This window comes from Gadus chalcogrammus, chromosome 20 (assembly GCF_026213295.1).
Source record: "Gadus chalcogrammus isolate NIFS_2021 chromosome 20, NIFS_Gcha_1.0, whole genome shotgun sequence".
Taxonomy (NCBI): Eukaryota; Metazoa; Chordata; class Actinopteri; order Gadiformes; family Gadidae; genus Gadus; species Gadus chalcogrammus.
Genome location: NC_079431.1, coordinates 8,861,515 through 8,880,587, shown reverse-complemented (window position 1 = coordinate 8,880,587; position 19,073 = coordinate 8,861,515). Strand labels below are relative to the sequence as shown.

At 43.1% G+C, this 19,073-nt stretch overlaps 1 protein-coding gene across 1 annotated transcript in view; it reads left to right on the top strand.

Annotated features, from left to right (window-relative positions):
- The first annotated feature begins 563 nt into the window (after nt 1-563).
- Nucleotides 564-19,073, top strand: part of acvr2aa (activin A receptor type 2Aa) — a 30,714-nt gene continuing 12,204 nt past the window's right edge. The window contains exons 1-4 of the mRNA XM_056579434.1: nt 564-1,835; nt 11,404-11,617; nt 15,609-15,721; nt 17,930-18,084. Coding sequence (XP_056435409.1) covers nt 1,781-1,835; nt 11,404-11,617; nt 15,609-15,721; nt 17,930-18,084 — 537 coding nt within the window. The 5' untranslated portion in view covers nt 564-1,780. The remainder of the gene's footprint in view (nt 1,836-11,403; nt 11,618-15,608; nt 15,722-17,929; nt 18,085-19,073) is intronic.

Here is a 19,073-nt window from a genome sequence, read left to right as displayed (position 1 = left end):
GAATGTCGGTACAGACTGTTATCTCAAAGTCTAGTTTTGCCCACAGATAATGCTAGGTGGCCCTTTATAATGTAACGTGTGCCCAAAAGTGGCAAATAAGGAATTGTAATAAATAAAGGAGAATATAGAGTTTTTTCCCCCCCAACTATCACTGTTTCACTATGATCCTGATAATATAGCTTCTGTTAATAATTAACATTTAGAGTTTCACACAAAAAATACAATTTATTTATTTTAATATATAAAGCCAATGTTATTCGTATTTTTTCATTTTACCAGCTAAAAGCAGATAAAAATATCTGCTTTTAGCTGTCAATATATGATCATAACAACTAAGAATAACCCATTTCATGAATTGCAAAGACGATAAGCTACAGTATATGAATTCTGGCCCGATGGTTACGACCATATTCAACATTCTTTGACGGTAGGCGTCCTTTTGTCGAAAAGCAGGATCAAACGCAATTGGTTGAGGCTTGCAGGCGGACCTGCTTCAAGGATTCTGGTTGGTCACTTTGTGTGTCACTCAGTCTTTGGCAACATAGTGACAGATGAGTGTGAAAAAAACAAAAACAATCTCACTGTGCTAGCAGCCATCTTGCGTACTCTTGTTCAAGAAGAGAGGGAATGTGATTACCGATCGGAACCGCAGAAGTAAACCTCAGAGCTTTACAAGGATACGCGATTCTACAACCAACACTAAATTCGTTACTTGCAAAACAACTTGATGCATTTTTGTTGCGGATATATATTAGGTGTAAAACAGTGAGGAGGCAGGCTGGACGCTAACGTTGGCGCTAGCAAAACTAGCTAAGGTCGGGTCTTCGCGGTGGTTGTCATCACCCGCCACAGCGGTGCCGCTCGAGACCAATCTCACGGAGCGTTTTTCAACATGACATGAAGTGGGGACTGTGTGAGTTATTACTGGAGCGGCACACAGCAGCCTTGGTCGCCGTTTGGGTCGTTTAGAGACCCCCGACAGACACAATGTTTTAATAACAGACTGTTCTTCAGTGGCATTGGCCTGCTGTCAACTTTCCCGTGGATTGCTCGTGCGTGATTTGGAAGAAGACCGATGTTTTTGAAATGGGAAAAACATCGCAGCCTCGGCCGAAGTTGACTTTAAACTAGAAAATGCGTGCGTTTATCTCAGTTCCTGCCATGTTAATAGTATTTTTAAATAATAGTACATCTATGCAATTCCATATACAATGTGGATTATATCTGTGCCTTTAAAGGCTATTCGGAAAAGGGCTGTCCCCTCCGTTCGTTGCTGACCTCGATTGTCATATGAAACAAATTGCATAGCGGGCAAGGACACGGTGCCTACTTTATTGATTGTCGGTATTTTCTGCCTTTGATCTGGGGCAACCTGAGACAATGCTAAATGTACATTATGTTGAGTTGTTGTGCATCGGTGCGACCTCCTACTTATTTACGTAGCTTGCCAGTCGACCTGTCTAATAAGCTATCTATTTATTTCCAAACAACCTCAAGGGATTTGCGTTCGACGGAGAGTCCAAACCTTTAAGTCTCCTGTATTTATAACATCTGATCGATAGTTTTTTTTTTCTTCTTGCGCAAGCTGGACATGGCAATGAATCTGAAGTGGATGGTCAACTAACACCGACGTCCCTTCGGCTCCATGTTGCGGTTCTGCCAACCGCTCATCTGAGATACACTGCTATACAAAGGAGCCGTGATTGGTTTGGGACTCTAATCCTCTGGAGTCACTGCTTCGGGATTTAATCGAAATAAAGGATTTGTGATTTGATCGAAAATGGGATCAGCGACCAAATTGGCATTCAGCGTTTTTCTCATCTCCTGTTCCTCAGGTGGGTTCAAATCATAACCTGTATTCTGTACACACCACGCAGCTTACAGACTGACATTTATGTTATGGCTTATCGTTCATGTACTGTTATAGAAAACATCTTTAGAGAATGAATTGTGGGCATTGATGTATGAAAACAATGTACTTATATGTGATCGTGTACTTGTGACTGACACCGTAGACGCTTAGGAGCGAGCGAATGTATTGTTCTACAATGCTGCTTTCCCCCCCTTCAACTAGGGAATTCGTCATGACAAGTTTACAATTGTACAAATGAAACGTTTGTATTTGACGATAATGGGACGATAATGGGACAGGTGTGTGTGTGTGTGTGCGGGGACACGTATGTCCATGGACCTATTCATCCAGTTGGATAAGTGGCGTGAATGCTGGGCCTCAATGCGGAAAATGGCCAACGTGTGCGTGATTGAGAGCGGGCAGTTGTATAATGCATATCATGTAATGATTAATGCATTGTGTTCTTTGCGTGCGATGTGAAAACGCCTGCATATTTGAACAACCCCGCTTCCACATTAAAATATTATAGATTGTATGCAGATGTATGATAAAACATCATACCTGAAACAAGGAGCCTTCTCGAAGTTAGCGGGTCAAAGCGCAAACGATGAGAAGAGTAACCTACATCGTTTCTGATAACATTCGTAAGATAACGATATAAATAGAGATTGGAGAAGTTGAAAGTCAAAAGGGAAATGAGATGGAAAGCCTTGTCATTTGAGATCCAACATGTCATGTTCTTAATCCAATTAAATAAAAAATCAAAGTTGCTGCTTCAGTCACGTCTAGATTATAGCGGGTATCTGCTCCACTCATAACTGCCATGGACTTTGACCTGATTAGAAAGATATGGAGGTTCTTGAATTCAGTGTACGCTTAACTCTTAACTTTTGTGATGCGACGGAATGACACTTTTTATTTATGTGTCTTGTTACAACAAACCCAGTCTCAAGAAAGTTAATTTTTATGCTGAAATTCACTGTACCATACCTGGCCTTCCCTGGTTGTTGTATAATACAGGGTGTCGGTATACAACGAATACCAAAGGTATGTTATTATCTAGCTTTCAAATCATAATTTGGAATTATCTGATTTTTGCACCAAAGTTGAAAGGTTCTTTGGCATGGTTTACCTTATGGAGAGATTGTGCATGAACTGTCGCTCTCGCTCTCTCTCTCTCTCACAAGGTTTGTTTAGAGCTGATATCTTGCGTCCGGGGATAAGACTAATTGTATGTGACTAATTGTAGTCACACCTGGCCCTAAACATTTCTCTTCAGTGACCACTTGTGACACAATTATGCTTTTATGCTTAACACTTAGGGTAGTTAATTGCATACAGCCCTTCCTTATATCATGGGGCTTTATTCAAATGTTATAGATTTCCCCTGGGCAGGTGGGCTCCTGTCCGTTTCACAGTTGATAAGGGATTTTTATATCTATAATATACAGTTGCCTTATACAATATTAAATGTCACCTAGCCATTGTTTTATGTGAGTGAAGTTGAGAGGTTTCCATGACTTCTTGTCCTCCCAATTACTTTTGTAATTGTCTTTTGTACTAAGCTTGTGTCCATCAGTTAGATGAAGACATCCAATCAGGCCAGGCCTACTGCTGTGTAAATTAAACAAGAAGTACGACGTGGACACAATTTTCTCACTGGCACTCAATTGTTATAATAAATTCCTCGGAGTTCAGGGCAGGATAACTAAATTATAATCCAAACAACAACCAATTCTATCTCCTTCTACTTTTGCATCACATTTGCCCTTTTAGCCCAGGCTTTGCCAGCTTGTCCCGATCCGTGCAACTAGACCAGCAGGCTGCCTATCATTCCCATCTGTACTTAACCCGACGGCCCAACAGTGGACCATTAGAGAATGACAACACTTTTCTCACAAATCCTCCTAAAACAAAGAATTATCTCTTCCCTTTTTGGTATGGCAGCCAGTCGGGGATAATGTCACACTTAAGGCTTGAAATCCTCCATTTATGGACTCTGGTCAAAGTGATGCAAAGCTGGTTTGTTCACCCCTGAATTGTTCCCTTTTTTTTAAGATTAAAGGAATGACGTCTGATGACAATCTATCACCAGTTGGATGTCAGCACAATGATTAGAGTGGCGATTTTTAGTAACTTAATATGTGCATTGTCTGCAGTTAGTGACAGTGGTCCCCATGCTCTAAGCATGTTTGGCCACCTTTAGAATAGTGGATCGCAAAAGTTGTGTAAGGTAAGGGTACACATAATCAACTAAGTATACGCTTTCTTTCCGAGGCCGGACTTAAATTTAATAATTTACATTAAGTCCAAAAATCCTATATAGTAATGTTTATTACTGCTGTTTCATGATTTCAACCTTGCTTATTGCTCTCCTTACTTATTGAAATGATCCAAATGCTGTGATCCAAGAGTTGTTTACCAGAACGTCAGCAACACCACTCACAACGTAAACGTACCTATAGCAAAGTTACCATATTCAAAATGAGTCGTTGACCATGAACCATTTTCCTATCTTTTAACTCCTTTTAATCTGTATGCTTGGTAGCACCATGCTGCTTTCCCTGTGTTGCTTTCCCTCCCAAATTCTACAATGAAAAAGGAAATACTGCCTTTGCCTACTCTCTGAATTGAGAAAAAAAGAAAAGTCCCACTGCTACGATTACCCCTCGTGTGAGAGGTTTCCCTCTTAGCAGCACAATTAGTATGTGCATTGCTCATTACTTGAGTATTGTTCCGCTCAAATTAGGTGATCATTGGTCCCTTATTGTTGCTCCCGGCCTATTAGGATCCAGGGCTCAGAATAACTCAGGAGAAAAAGAATCGAGTGGTAGATCACCAAGTGAAACGATATCCTCAAAATAATTGCTCTTCAGTTAGGGTATAAGATGAGTGCGATCAGCCTGCCCAAGGCCTTTCACCCACTCTATTCTAGCACATAATCCTACCTGCCTTGACATGATTCATTAATGGAACTGTGATGGACGTTTGACGGCCTCTCAGTATCGCATACCAGCAGGCCAGAGCATGGTCGTCATCCTGTGGTCAGAGTTCCCTGTGTTGTTTTGCTCCATGTCTCTCGCACTCTTCACGCACCGCACTCTACTGCTCCTATCCCAACATGTAGTCCGTTTTTGTGATTTTCAAAAGTGATGCTTGCCCGCCGTAAAGCGTGCCTTCCTGTCTGCAGCCCTAATCACCGCAGCCATGGCACACTACAGACTTGCCAAAACAAATAGCCCAACTTGATGATCAGTGACAATATGCAAAGGAGCAAGTTTTTTAATTTCCAATAGTTGTCTGAAAGTTATTTTCCCATGGCATTTGTTGATCTTTCAATTAGAGAATCTGCTTGTTATGTTTTTGTTTTGGATTTTTCTTCCTTGAGTTCTGCTGTGCAGAGGCCGTGGATTTCAAGCACCAAGATACTGTGGCAGGCAATAGCATCATGATTGCATGCATTATTTATGCCAAGCAGTTGGAGTTAACATTGCTCATTGTTATAGGCAGCATATTTGGAAAACGCATGTATGCCTTGTTTGTTTCCATTTGGTTTACACCATGCTGCTGTTGTTCTCCCTTGTGCCTGAGAATCTTTTTTGGGCAAGTTTTGGGCAGAGCGAGACCCAATGTAATTAAGTTTTAAGCAACCCCCCACCTCATCTCTTTATCTATCTTCATTATTACAAGGATGAAAATGGTGAATTGGGTTTCGAAGTTAAATTCGAAAGTGGCTCTTTGATCGTGTGTCATTTGGTCTTAAGTGCAGCTTTTTAATGGAGGGGACGGGGAGCATTTAACTAAGCATCATAATGTGCACCCAGCTTTTTTCAAGACGTGGGCTGGGGGGGATTATTGGTGGGGATGAGGATCACAATTGATTTAAATGATGCACTCACACTCAATCCGCATCAGAAACCCTATACATGTCGTGTTAGGCTTCAATAATTTAAATAAGGCGTTTTCATGGGGATACTGAGTCATGTTCTGTCTGACACATACATTTTGTGAATACATTTACTTCTCCATTCCTGTTGATTATCAGAAAAAATCCACAATGTAGCATTACAAAAAAAATTATACAATGACACAACATCATTAGGGCAACAAGAGGCCCATTCTCAACCTTGTGTGCTAATGTCACTTGTTGGACTCAAGGACTGCAAGTCTATTCATTCTGTTAAACAGCCTAATGCAGCGATGAAGTCAGAGCTCCTAATCCTGGCTGGAATGTCCAGCAGCCCTTGGCTCTCTGCTTCAACTCCTGCTGCTCCACTCTGGTCTTACTCCCTTGGCACTGGTCTTTAGCACTATACCTGCCTTTCACCCCCCCCCCCCCCCCCTAGAAAAAAAAAAGAGTTTTTAATGGAATTTCATGTAAACTAGAATATGATACTTTTGTTTTGATACTTGTGTTTACTGGGTCAAGTCAGAATGCAGGATACAAGATACGTTTGTTTTTCCCTTGGTTTATTTCAGAATACATGGCCAGGCACCACATGCAAATATTGTATAACCAAAACTAGCCCAGATCGTCCGACATCTACCCTGGATGCACATCAGGGCTCTCATTTGCATATGTAGTAATTTGCTCAGAGGAAATACTTTACATCCAGCAAATAAGTTAATAAGGTGAATACCAATAGGTAAACATTGCACATGATTGTCTACCTATTGGGTCATCTATGAATGAATGAATAGATTGTATTTCCTTTGACTGGTTTGTTTGTACTTGACTAAATTAATGGACACGTTGTGTTGCAATCGGTTTACCAACAACCTATAGACTTTGAGTTTGATCCCATGTGTTTGTTCAACGGGGTTAAAATAAACATTGACGATACTTAACCCCTGGTTTCAGGCTTAGCCGTCTGACCCATGTTTACAATGCAGGGGGCTAGAATAGGCATTCATCCATCTGGAAAGAGCATGTATTAGCAAATAAATGTGTTCTTATTTAACTTGAGAGGCTTGGCTTGTAATCCGCAGAAATCTCTCAAACTCTTTCTTCTGCATAGCGTTCAACCCACAACTCTTACCCTGTACCCCTGCCCCGAGGTCCTGTGCACACTTCTCACTGTTTCAAAAACGCCACCGCCAGGGTTTTTGACAGATCACTTGATGATGGCCCAGGGACATTTAATACCTGACGAGCAAGAATTTGATACAGGGTTTTTTGCGGCTATATGCTGGGCGCTCTGTAAACAAATGCTGGATATATTTAAGCCCTCTGTCCCCGCGTCCTTCGCGGTCAGTGCCTGTTTCATCCTATGGAGTTTGCATTGCATTTGGGGGAAAGTGTCAGCTCCCACTCCCTCTCTTCAAAGCTCCTCCCTCTCTCGCCTAATCTCTCCATCGCTCACTGACGCCGGGCCAGATAATGAGGAGGACTCTTCAAGATGCCTGCTGAGCTGGTTGTGATGGGGTGAGGGAGTTGGACGTAAGCTTTTCCTAAACTGTGCCACAAGGAAAAGTCAAGACATGGAATAATTCTTTCTCTTAATATCCTAATGGGTCAGAGATGTTCGACTGAATAGAGGAGACTAGATATGTTCTGAATGTGATGGATGTCAGTCTGTTTTTTTAGCTCATGAAATGAGTAATAATAATTAGCAACATTGATTATCTTCTGAAGAATGATGCATTTTCCTGCATATGCCAATTCATTATCATTCCTTGTGTTTGGAGTCAACGGCTGCAATAGAATTGAAACAATTAAGGTTTTTGTTTTTTATGCACACCGATTTTTCTCCTCTTGGCAGCATTTTGTCTTTGACTGTTTAGTTTTTTTGTTGGTGACTGCCTGCTACTGCTGAATAGATCCCAGCGAGTGCACTCCCTCAGTGTTTTCATTTAGGCCCTGGACAATCCCACTCACCCCAGCAGTCAATAATCAGCAATGACTTCTGAATGAGGAGGCCGGGGTGGGGGCTCCCCGCTTTCTGGGATTTTGTTAAGCGTCTGGGTCAATTTGTCCGATTCAATTTGCTGGCCTAGATCTGTAATCACGGCGCAGAGACCTCAAGCGTCCGATGTGCATCTTCTCCTGCCCTCTTCCCACTCCCATCTCCCAGGCCTGGATGTGACAGTAATTCCAGCAGATTCCGTGTAATCCTAATAATGGTGACTTGTTGTCTTCTGGAACTAATCCACCCGCATTAATCCCCCACCAAGGGCCAATTAGTAAATTAATTCCTCCCAAAAATTAATATATTATTTTTCTTTTTGTTATTCTGTGCAACAGCACAGTGTTTTTTATCTCTTCTTTTTCTTCTCTTTCATTGAGATACTGTTATGTCTTCATTGTTGGCCGTTCGTGTTCACGCAGCGCTTAAAATGAATGAAGAGGTTTGTATTGGCCGGGCTCCATGAGTGACTGCTGATGTATCCTCGTTCCAGTCCACGCCGCATGACACTCGAGTGCTATTACAATGAAGCTTCCATTAGACTTCACTTCCTTTCGTCCACGAGGATGTGTTTATCCCCCCCCCCCCCCCCTCATTAGGACCGACTTCTCTAGCTAACCCTTGCATATGAATTTACTGTATGATCAAACTAAAACCAGTAGAAGCAAAGCAATGCCCGGTTGTAATCTATGCCACCTCGTAAATCTCAAGTGGAGAGACTCATGTAGTTACCTAGTATTTTGGCTTTAGCTTTAACAACCGGCAGTAAATGGCATAATCCGGATCTGGGATTCAAATTGCGAGGAAATGTTTCTTCTCACGGGAAGTCTTGGTCGTTAACGGAGATGCAAACCGCTCAACCAACCGCCTCTCACTCGACCTGCGTGGCGAGTTACCCTGTTGCAGGCCCGAGGCTCTCGGTGTTCCAAGTTTAGCTGACACATCCAGTCATCCATTATTGATTGCTTGCATAAATGTCACCGTGCATACCTCCTTCACTGTCTAGAGAGTTGGAGGAGGCAGGTATGTAGTCAGTAGTAACCTTTTTTTTCTTTTTCTTCTTCTAATCATAATCCAACTGGCACCTTTTGTTACTAACCATGGCCAGGTTACTTTATGCCACACCACTCTGTGGTGTGGCAATTAATTTGATTTCAATTATTTTTTGAACACCAGCTCAAGGCTGTGAAGCAAAAGGGCCTTTTTTGGTTGAGGCAACAAAGTAATTCAAACACGCACGTGTGCAGGTATTGTGTTTCTACGTACCTTCTTTACTTTGGCACGTTCCATGCTTTTTCTTTCACGCAGGCAGAAGTGTGACTGCCTCTATCGAAACCCCACCCTCCGCTCCACATCCTTAGGCCTTGAGTGAGCAGTTTTTTCGGTTTCGGAGAACCACTTGAGGTTTTCACTGGGGTTAACCACAAAACACCCAGATTCCATTGTTGTTGTTTCAAAACCCTACGTTTGCCCGCAGGCAAGGTTTCACAAAATTTGTATTCAAAGTTCCTCTTCTGGCATTTGGATTATCTTAAAATCCGAGGATCAGCCTGTTCTAAAGAATTTAGCTTTGTGTTTATTTTTGTTCTCCTTAGGGTATGAGCCGCGGCTCTCTATTGGCTCTGTAGCTGCAGTGTAGGTGAGCGAGGCATTGTGATGTGGATCCCATGGACGCAGCTCACTGAGGAAGTTGGGTTTTAACCTACGCCAACAGAAGTCAATGTTTTTTTTTTTTTTTGGCTCCCCGTAGCCAATTCCTGTTGTTGTAAACACTTTTTGGCTTTGTTCAAATCCTAAAACATCACTACCTGATATTTTCTTTTTTTTACAGCAGTAATAACAGCAGTGTATTCTGTTTTTTACTGCCATCTGAATTGTTAATGGAACAGGCAGGGAAATGGGTTGCACTGCAGTACAGCACAGCAGCACACGGTGAAAGACGCTCAATCCCCTCTCCCAAGCAGCCTGGGTTATGCTGAACAAGAGATTCTGCATTCCCAGTGTGCTATCCCATTACCCTCCTATCTGGGTCCATCACATCCAAGAGCCAGTAAATCATAGCACAAGTAGTCAGAGGGATTATTTTCCTTTGTTGCGCAGCCCAAAGGAGCATTGAAATGCCCACGAAAGCAATGGGATGCTTAAAGGTCAAATAAAAAGTACCACTAATTAAAAATAAAAAAATGTTGGGTATCTTGAGTTTGGTTTATATTAAACAAGTCCTTACTGGGGGACACTGCTGCATCCTGTATGGAAACCTACTTCCTATAGAGTGGCGCATGTAAGATGTAAATGTGTCAAAGCTGGCGTACCCTGATGGAGACCCCCCCGCCATGAAGTGACTTTCCCTCTAGAGGCTCTCATCAGCCATGGTTAATTACAGGGCCCCAGTCAGGCCCCTTCGCTGGAGTCTGAGGAGGACAGCTGTCTGAGTAGATGATCAGTCTGGGGGCACCCTGCGGCGGCTGCAGCACGCCCGGCACGCCACGATGATCGCTGGCGCGCTACGGGCAAATGTGTCCAACACGCGGCGTGCTTCGGGTTAGGCTGCGGTAATCGTCCGCTTTTTTTTTTCAAATGCTGCGTTTAAGTCGCCAACAACCGTTCTCAATTGTATAGGCCTAGCCTTATTGTATTTTCACAGTTAACCGAGGACGGATGATGATCTTATTTTATTTATCAGGGTCCCCGAGGTAGGAATAAGTGTTTGGCTGCAAGGACGAGAACGATTTCATCGGAACCCATCATTTTTTTGAGTTATCGGCCAAAATACAGCATGCTTCATGTATTCAAACAAATAAGTTTACTGGCGTGCATCAGTAAAGATGGTAATTTTATGACAACCGATATTAACACATCTAAGTAAGTTATGTGTGTGCAAATTTGCAAACGAACTCCCTAAGTGCTGCAATTAAAACTTTGTGATTAAAACTGAGTGTTAAATTACGTTTTTATGGCTATTGCTCTATCGTTCCAAGAAAATAGAGGCCATTGTAAATTACTTTGGACTTTGGCTTTGGGTAAAGCTTTTTATAAAAGCACAACGACGGATTAGAAACATTAGTTTAACGAGGCCTAGCAAAATCATGTCGTTTTTCATATATAGGCTATTTGTAAAATAAAGTGTATATTGTAGCACTTAAAGAGTTGCTTTGCTTACTCTTTCTTTTTTTTTTTTTTTACATTTAATAGCATCTGCTAAATAAATGTAATGGTATCGAATTGAATCAAGGCAATTAACAGCTTCCACATGTCTTTCAAGGGTTATTTTCATTAAAAGATAAGTACACAGGTTGTATTTTATCCCTTAAACGTCCAAAATAACTAATGTGTATTTCAACCATTTGTAAGCTTATAACAAAGAATTGCAACATTAATGGTAGTGCCAGCTAAATTGATCAGTTACAAATTCTACTGCGATCCAGTCTTTAATTGAACCCAGGCATCGTTGCTTATGGCTGTTCTAATCTTCCATTACAAACCACAGAAGTACAATTCAAGACTTTTGGCCTAATTTTCATTGGCCTACCGAAGTTAACCTGCGCTTGCATCATCTGATATGCCGATCTGCTTATAATGAGGCTCCAATATTCTGCAGGCAACTGTCATTTTCATTTCAAAATGTCTCCAACCCCACCTGCTCAGGCGCCATCCTGGGACGCTCCGAGACCCAGGAGTGCGTCCACTACGACTACAAACCGTCGGCGGCCGAAAGCCGGGTCAACCGCAGCGGGGTCGAACCATGCGCTGGCGAGAAGGACAAGAGGCTACACTGCTTCGCCACCTGGAAGAATGTGACGGGCACGGTGGAGGTGTTCCGTCAGGGCTGCTGGCTGGATGACGTCAACTGCTACGACAGGTAACCCTCAACCACCACCACCCTCCCTTTCCTTCTCGTCGCATAACATATCCTGTATGTCAGGAGTTTGTGGAGAAATGTTGTGTTCGGAGCAGGCTTGTGCAGTACTGTCCCGTGCGCTGTTTATTCAAGTAGCTGTTATGCGCTGTGATGCTCGTGGCGCCTGTTTGATGGTCTTGTGTTGATCATGTGCGGGATTCAAAGACCATGTGTTCAGTGGCCCACTGTTTTCGTGAATGAGTTGTTTTCCAGCGTGGATAGGCTCAATAGTTGTTTTTACTAGTGCTTACCGATTAATTGTATTCACGTCATCGCTAAATGAATATACTCATTTATCGCAGCTGAAAAGACTGCCTGAACTGGGATGAATACTATATTTGTTTAAAATGTACCATTTAAGTTGGGGTGTTGCACAGTAAATATTTTAAATATGCACACATAAATAGTTAATATCTATAATTTGAATAACAATGTTAATGTATTTTTTTATATTTATTTATATATAACTAACCATTTTTTTAGGTTATGCAATTTCTCTCACAATACACAATCAATCATACGTGGGGGTCCCCACCCTCCTTCTCTCACACCCCCAAGCAAAAATAAGAACACAGAACAGACCAGTGTATGAATGCGGAACATTTCAGCTATCATTATGGGGTTTTAGATAACCCCATTCCCTGGAACAACTGTCAAGGTCTAGAAATTCCAGGAAAGGTGTCCATGTTTTTTCAAATGTTCTCAGTGAACCTTTCAGGGAGAATCTAATCTTCTCTGGCTTGATAAAATGTAATACGTCCTTGATCCAGTGTGGGTAGGTGGCTATACGTGTTACCATTTAAGAAGAATGAGGCGTCTGATTTAATATTTGCCCACTAATAATGTTTGTTTGGTTGCCATTTTAATCAGTCAGCAGGCATACTTGCCGAGGCTAACAGCAAATGTTTGTTTTTGTATTGATGGATTTAAATCTTATATTAAACACTTTTTTCAATGTTTTTATAAAGTCCAGTGTTCTTTTAAAAATAAAGTTGACCTTATTAACATTGTTGATATGATCACGTAATAAATAGATTAGAACTGTGCCGCTTTCAATATCTGTTGATTTATCGTAAATCATAACGACTTTGCAACATTCAACGCTATTGCATAAAACATGATTTCCTCATATCGCGCCGCCCTAGTTTGTACTACAGATATGCTGCAGCCTGGCGTCAGTGGAAAATTACATACATTTTTGCACTTGTTAATTTCTGAGAAACGCACTAAAAGCAACTAGCCCCAGGCACTGCATAACAACCAGGGAACATTATAACAGAGGAGGTGTCAGAGAATAGCTAAACAGGTTTGCTCACAACAACCTGATGACATATTACTTTGTCAGGAGTTTCTCAACGCCTTGTACACAACGCAAGTTAAAGCACGACTGAGCATTCATCTTTTTTTGCATTTGGTCCCTTTGCCAGTCATTGATGTAGTTAGATTGTACAAAGTACTGTGTAAAAAGAATAACTGGTAAGGTATAATTTTGAATTGCCACCATTCATCAACAAAGATAGAATTTCGGTAAAAGTCACACAGTCGACTTAACCTGGTTAGCTCTCCAACCAAGTCAAGTTGGGGCTAAATGTGATTCCGTGTTTCACAGCATACTTTCCCTGGAGAAAAGTTTCCATATAATAAATCGCCCAACTGTTACCGTCTTCCTGTCTCTCGCCCAGAGCCATGAGCATTTTGACTGATGTTTAGGACTATTAAAATTCTCAGAAGCGCTGTGGATAGAAACCAGCAGATGTTCCAAGCTGTCTGGCAGACTGAAGCCTGAATTATATCAATGTGAATGGACAGAAAATGTAAGCAAATGGGTTTGAAACAAGGGAGTTCAAAGATATGTTTTGGGAAAAGGTTTTGAAATCAAATGTGCATCGTCCCTACTGTGTTTTGTCTGTCTGACATTCTATGGTATCAGATATGGTCAAATTTTATGTTTCGATTTCTTGAAAGTCTTCCATATCATTGTCTGAGTCACACAGTTTGGTGGATGAGGAACATTGTTTCACATTGCTTTTAACTGCAGCTTAATAGATACTCGTTTATATCATAAAATAGTTAAATAGCTATTTATTCGGTTTTTAAATGTTGTGTCCAGATCCCAATTTTGGCCACTTTGGAGAATTAAAAACATCCTAACCTCTAGTTATCATATCAGCATATAGGGTCACAGCTTCTTGTTCAAATATCGACCAACGGCAGATAAACACTGAAAACGTTCCTTCAACACTTTTTTGATGGTTGTCCCTTTGTGGGCCGAATGACCTGCAAGCCAGTTAACATGACCTAGTCCATTGTTGGGGCAGTTTCACAGAGAGCTTATGAAAATCCCTCCCTCTCAACACTGGTGTGTTTCCACTCACCAACCAACAGCTGCCGAGCATGGAAAGGCACTTTTAGTCACAACAACTCAGACTGTTGCGTAAGGGAAAGAAAAGATGACGCGTATGGGAAAGAAAATGGTTTGAAACTATTTGAATTTCAGCGTTCTCAACCCACGTCTGATATTAAGAAGGAGGGCGGGAGAGTGACATGACGGAAGTTTGATACTTGATCAAAGGTTTTCATTTCATAGGTCCTTTCTTTTTTTTTACTTGCGTGTTGGACCGATTATTATTTTTTGGGTTGATTGACGTAGGCTTTTCAGGAGTTGTGCTGAAGGTGTTGAGTGCACGGGGTGCTGTGAGCCGCTGCCAACGGCAGACGTCATCCGGACACCGCCTTGACTTGTTCCAAACACTCTGAACTTTTTAATAAAAAGGCTGACATTCACACTCTCCAGTGAGGTTTTCTCTTTAGAAAAAACGAAACAAAAAAACACCCACACTTAAACGGAGAAAAGGACAACTTTGCCATTGACACCCGGTTTTACGGCTCAACGATACGTCACCCCGCCCGATTGTTGCCGCACTTGAGGCCCTCTCCATGTTGTGTAAACATGTTTTGCCTTGGAGTGCACCGCCCTCCCCTTCCTCCCCTTCTCGCCCCACCAACACCCTTTCCCAAACCTGATGTTATCTCGCCGTGGCTTAACGTCCAACGGGGCTGCCAGCAAACATTTCTCGCTTGGCGTGACAGAGCGAGAGGGAGGTGGGGAGGCCCTGGCTGAGCTCTGGTTACCTGGAGGCTCTTGTCATAGCATGCCACTGAACCCGTTTACCTCCCACCTGCAGTAACTGGATCGATTTGTTTTCCTTTTCTTTTATTCCATCGCGTGTGTGTGGCATGTTGACAGGTTATTTTTTACCCTGCATAACTCCATGGGATGTGTGGGGGGGGGGGGGTAACTGACCAAGATGGCCTACCTGGTGCAACAAAGGAATACACAAAATGACCAAACACAACTATTGTGTAAATAAAGGATGGTGTTAACCTGAGGAAAATGTCTGTCATGCCAATTCAAAGCCTAATAACCCACATTCTGGCGAGTTGTGACTTCACTGGGGTCAAAGCGTTGTGCAGTGGCATGTGAGACAAAGAGCATGCATTTCTGTTGCAAGCTGTGAATCAATAGGCCACATTTCTAATGGTAGGTCAAAGTAAGTTTATGCTTCCCCAGTAATGCGGGTAGAAACTCTGCGTTCTTGTTTAAAACCAGGTGTTAAACCATTACTTTCCAGTCAAGGAAACTGCAGTGAAAGCTAGCTATACTTCCTTACGATGACTGGTGAATATGCGTAAAGGCACAGTAGTGACCCTAACGTGCTCAATGTTTGTTGGTTTTTTCCCTAACTCGTATAAAACGGATTTCAATAGCTCAAATAAATCCTGCTTCATGTGTGCATTTGTTAAATATACGGTATGCCCTTTGGTTATACTTTAAAAAATTTTGCAGTGCATCTAAAAAAGGCCAGATGGCTCATTGTGGATCATGAAGCCAGAGTCCTGTGAACATCCTGTGACACACCCTATATCTCTCCCCCACCCTCCCCTTTTACAGGAACGAGTGTGTGGAGAAGAAAGACGATCCAGAGGTGTTTTTCTGCTGCTGTGAAGGCAGTATGTGCAACAAAAAGTTCTCCTACAACCCAGACACGCACCCCCAAATACAAAGTAAGTTTGTGTTTGTTTTTGTGAGTGTGAGCGCGTGTGTCACAACCTGTGCTATAGAATAAATGTCAAAGAATGGACTCTTAGTTGTCATCTTGCTTTTCAGCAGGATGACTGGCAAACAACATTACACGAAACACCTCTGCTTCTTTAGATTCTTGCTAAGCCACAGCAGCTGCTGTCCCCCACTCATTGTTAAATATAACACTAACTATCTGAAGGCTGTGATCGTGTGATTTCAAAAATATCTGTAGCATCCAACCGGAGGAGCATATACAAAACCGTCTCGTTGTTTGCAGCCCAGGTGATGATTTTAGAACCACTATATAATTACCCTACGGGCTCACAGAACAACCAGCTGAACTTTCTTTGGGGCTACCTATGCCTGGTATCTTGGTATCTTGACGAATGACCGCATCTTATACGTCTCCTTTATGTGGCTTGTTATAAGGACTGACGTTGAATGTCAGGTGTTCGATTCTGATTTCTTCAACCCCTTCCCTGCTGAACAAGCCTCATTCCCAGATCCATGGCTTGTATGTCACTCACCTTGACCTGTATTGTTAGTTCATTTATTTTTAGACAAACCCCCAGTGACACAAATCTCAAAGATGACAGACTGGTTGAAAGAAAAATTGCGAACGAACCTGTTGGTCTCACCAACCGTGTGTGTGTGTGTGTGTTTGTGCGTGCTCCCATAATAGGGGAAAGCGCTGACACTAGGTTGTTTTAAATAGGAAAGAAAAGCTGTGTCGGTTGGACAGGCAGTTTGTTCAGCCAGCTCCCTATCTCCCTACTCCGTTGGTGTCGTCCGCCCAGTTATGCAACCATTCGTGTATTTTAGGAAGCCACTAACTAGATGTGGAATGTCCCGGATATTTGGAACGGAGATAATATGGGCGTAGGGTGGGTACAAATTAAAAAAACAACCCTTCTGAACCTCAATGCCCTCATGAGCACAGACCCAGCATGTACGTGTACAGCGAACATGTAAGCTCAGGCCGCATGGGACACACACACACGCACGCACGCACGCACGCATGGCCACTGCTTTTTTTAACCTAGCAACAGTGTCCTATCTGTGGCCCACAGTACAAGTGTTACCGATGAGAGTTGGAGCGTCGAAGACGGAGGGGAGGTTTAGAGCGAGAGAGCATGACCTGCTGACCAGGGATGTCACAGCGGTGGGGCGGTCGTGTGCCGTGCGGTGGTGAGCCTTAATGCCCATCGGTCAAGGGGAGGACAGGGTGGCGTTTGCCAGAACGCATCACGCACGCAGGGGGCCAGGCTAACGCTGTTTCTGCTGCTGCCGCCGCCGCTGCTGCGTTCCAAGAGCTCAGCGTCTCTTATCCCGCTCACCGCTCAAACTGAGCACTGGCTGCTCGGAGCTGCAGGCAGGGAGGGAGGGAGGGAGGGTTAATAGATTTAGGTTTGTTGGGGGGGGGGGGGGGAGGGTGGAAGAGCGGCGTTTAGGCATGCGTGAGGGAGATGGAAGGGAGGGGGGTATGGGGGTGGGTTGAGCTGCAGCGCCATGTAACGGCGCCCCGAGGGCTGCACGCATGCAGAGGCAATACAGCAAAGCTAGTGCAGTTGAGGTCATTTCTCTCTCTCTCTCTCTCTCTCTCTCACTCTCACTCTCACTCTCACTCTCACTCTCACTCTCACTCTCACTCTCTCTCTCCATCCCTCCCTCCCTCTCTCTGCTTGCTCACTCTCGTATGTATCCGTACACAAGTTCCGGATCCCGCTGTTGTCCGATGGGATTGGTGGTGATGGGGAAAGGGAGGGTCCGGGGACAGCGTATGCTTAGCCTCTTATCAGCAAAACGCTGGTGACCTTAAATGCGCTAGTTTCTGCAAAGTATATCCATGAGGAATTTGTTTACATAGTTTTTGTATGTGATGGGTTTAGCCACGATTTTATGACAGGGTTTGGAATTAAGTAGATGATGTATTATATATATTGTTTGTTGGCCAATATCCGCAACTTTAATTCACTCAACTTCTGATGATGACAGTAAAGATGGAAGGCTTACATTCCTGGCAGGGGTATCGCCGATTATATCAGATCAGAAATCCCCCCTCATTTTCCAACGCCTTGTGATTTCTTTCCCAGTGCTATCCCAGGTCAATGTTGTTGCTTTCATTGACCTTTGTTCTCCTCTCTCTCTCTCTCTCTCTCCATCTCTATGTCTCTTCATCTCGCCACCAGCTACTTCCAACCCAGTGACCCAGAAGCCCCCGGTGTTGACCACGCTCATGTACTCGCTGGTGCCCATCATGGGCATCACGGCCATCGTTCTCTTCTCCTTCTGGATGTACCGCCACCACAAGCTGGCCTACCCACCTGTCCTGGTGCCCACCCAGGTATGAAAACATCCGGCGAGATCTGACCAGTGTACATGTTGGGGTTGTGGGGGTGGCTGCTGTGGTTGTGGTTGTTGTTCCTGCCTTGTATATTGCCACCTATTGCATGTGTTGATATGAACAGGTATTAAGCCTTTTTATTCTTAGATTGTGTACTTTTAATATAGGCTGCGCCCCTTGTTTTTGACATCCCCTCTTTGTATTTTTAAGAAATGTTTGACAGACCTATGAGAAAGAGCTACTGTCTGAGGCTGTCACAGAGCAGAGCACACATGTTGGATGTTCTGTGTAGAACTTCTGCCCAACGGACGGTCAGACCCTTGACAGACGAGACTTGCTTTTAAACTCTGCACCATATCTCCATGACAGCCTGGGCTACCAGGGCTCAAGTCCTCTGTCGGGTTGGACAGGTGAATGACAGCCCACACATAGGTGAAGGTCCAGTCGACGAGGACTTTAAACACCATCCCTTGCGATGTGATATGATCCGTAATTTATGCAAGGGGGGTTGGTGCTCAAGTCAATTTACTTTGAGTCAGATAGTATAATGGTTACCTTTTAAAAAATGTATGTCTGTTAGACTAACAATAGGTTATGTTGTTTTGTTGGGTTCTAGATCAAAGTTCTGCCATTATAACCGATAATTACATCCTATAATAATGTAGTTTTCTCTAGCAGCACAACTCTCTTTTCCCTAAAACAAACGTGTTCTTGATAAATGCTTGCACTAAAGCGCTACAGAAGGCTGCACTGTGGAAGAATGTAAGGTCTATTTGTGGAGGGGGGACGGGAGGAGCAATTTGTGCATTGCATTGTGCATCACAATGAAGCATTTCGTGGTCCACTTCTGGAATATGAAGAATACCAGATGGCTAGAATAGTCATTGTGGATTTCAACCAGCTGCTTCAGATGAAAAAGTTGTGAAACTTAACTTGACAAATAGCAACCTTGTACTGTGTCTGTTTCCCATCACCGTTACATAAACAAT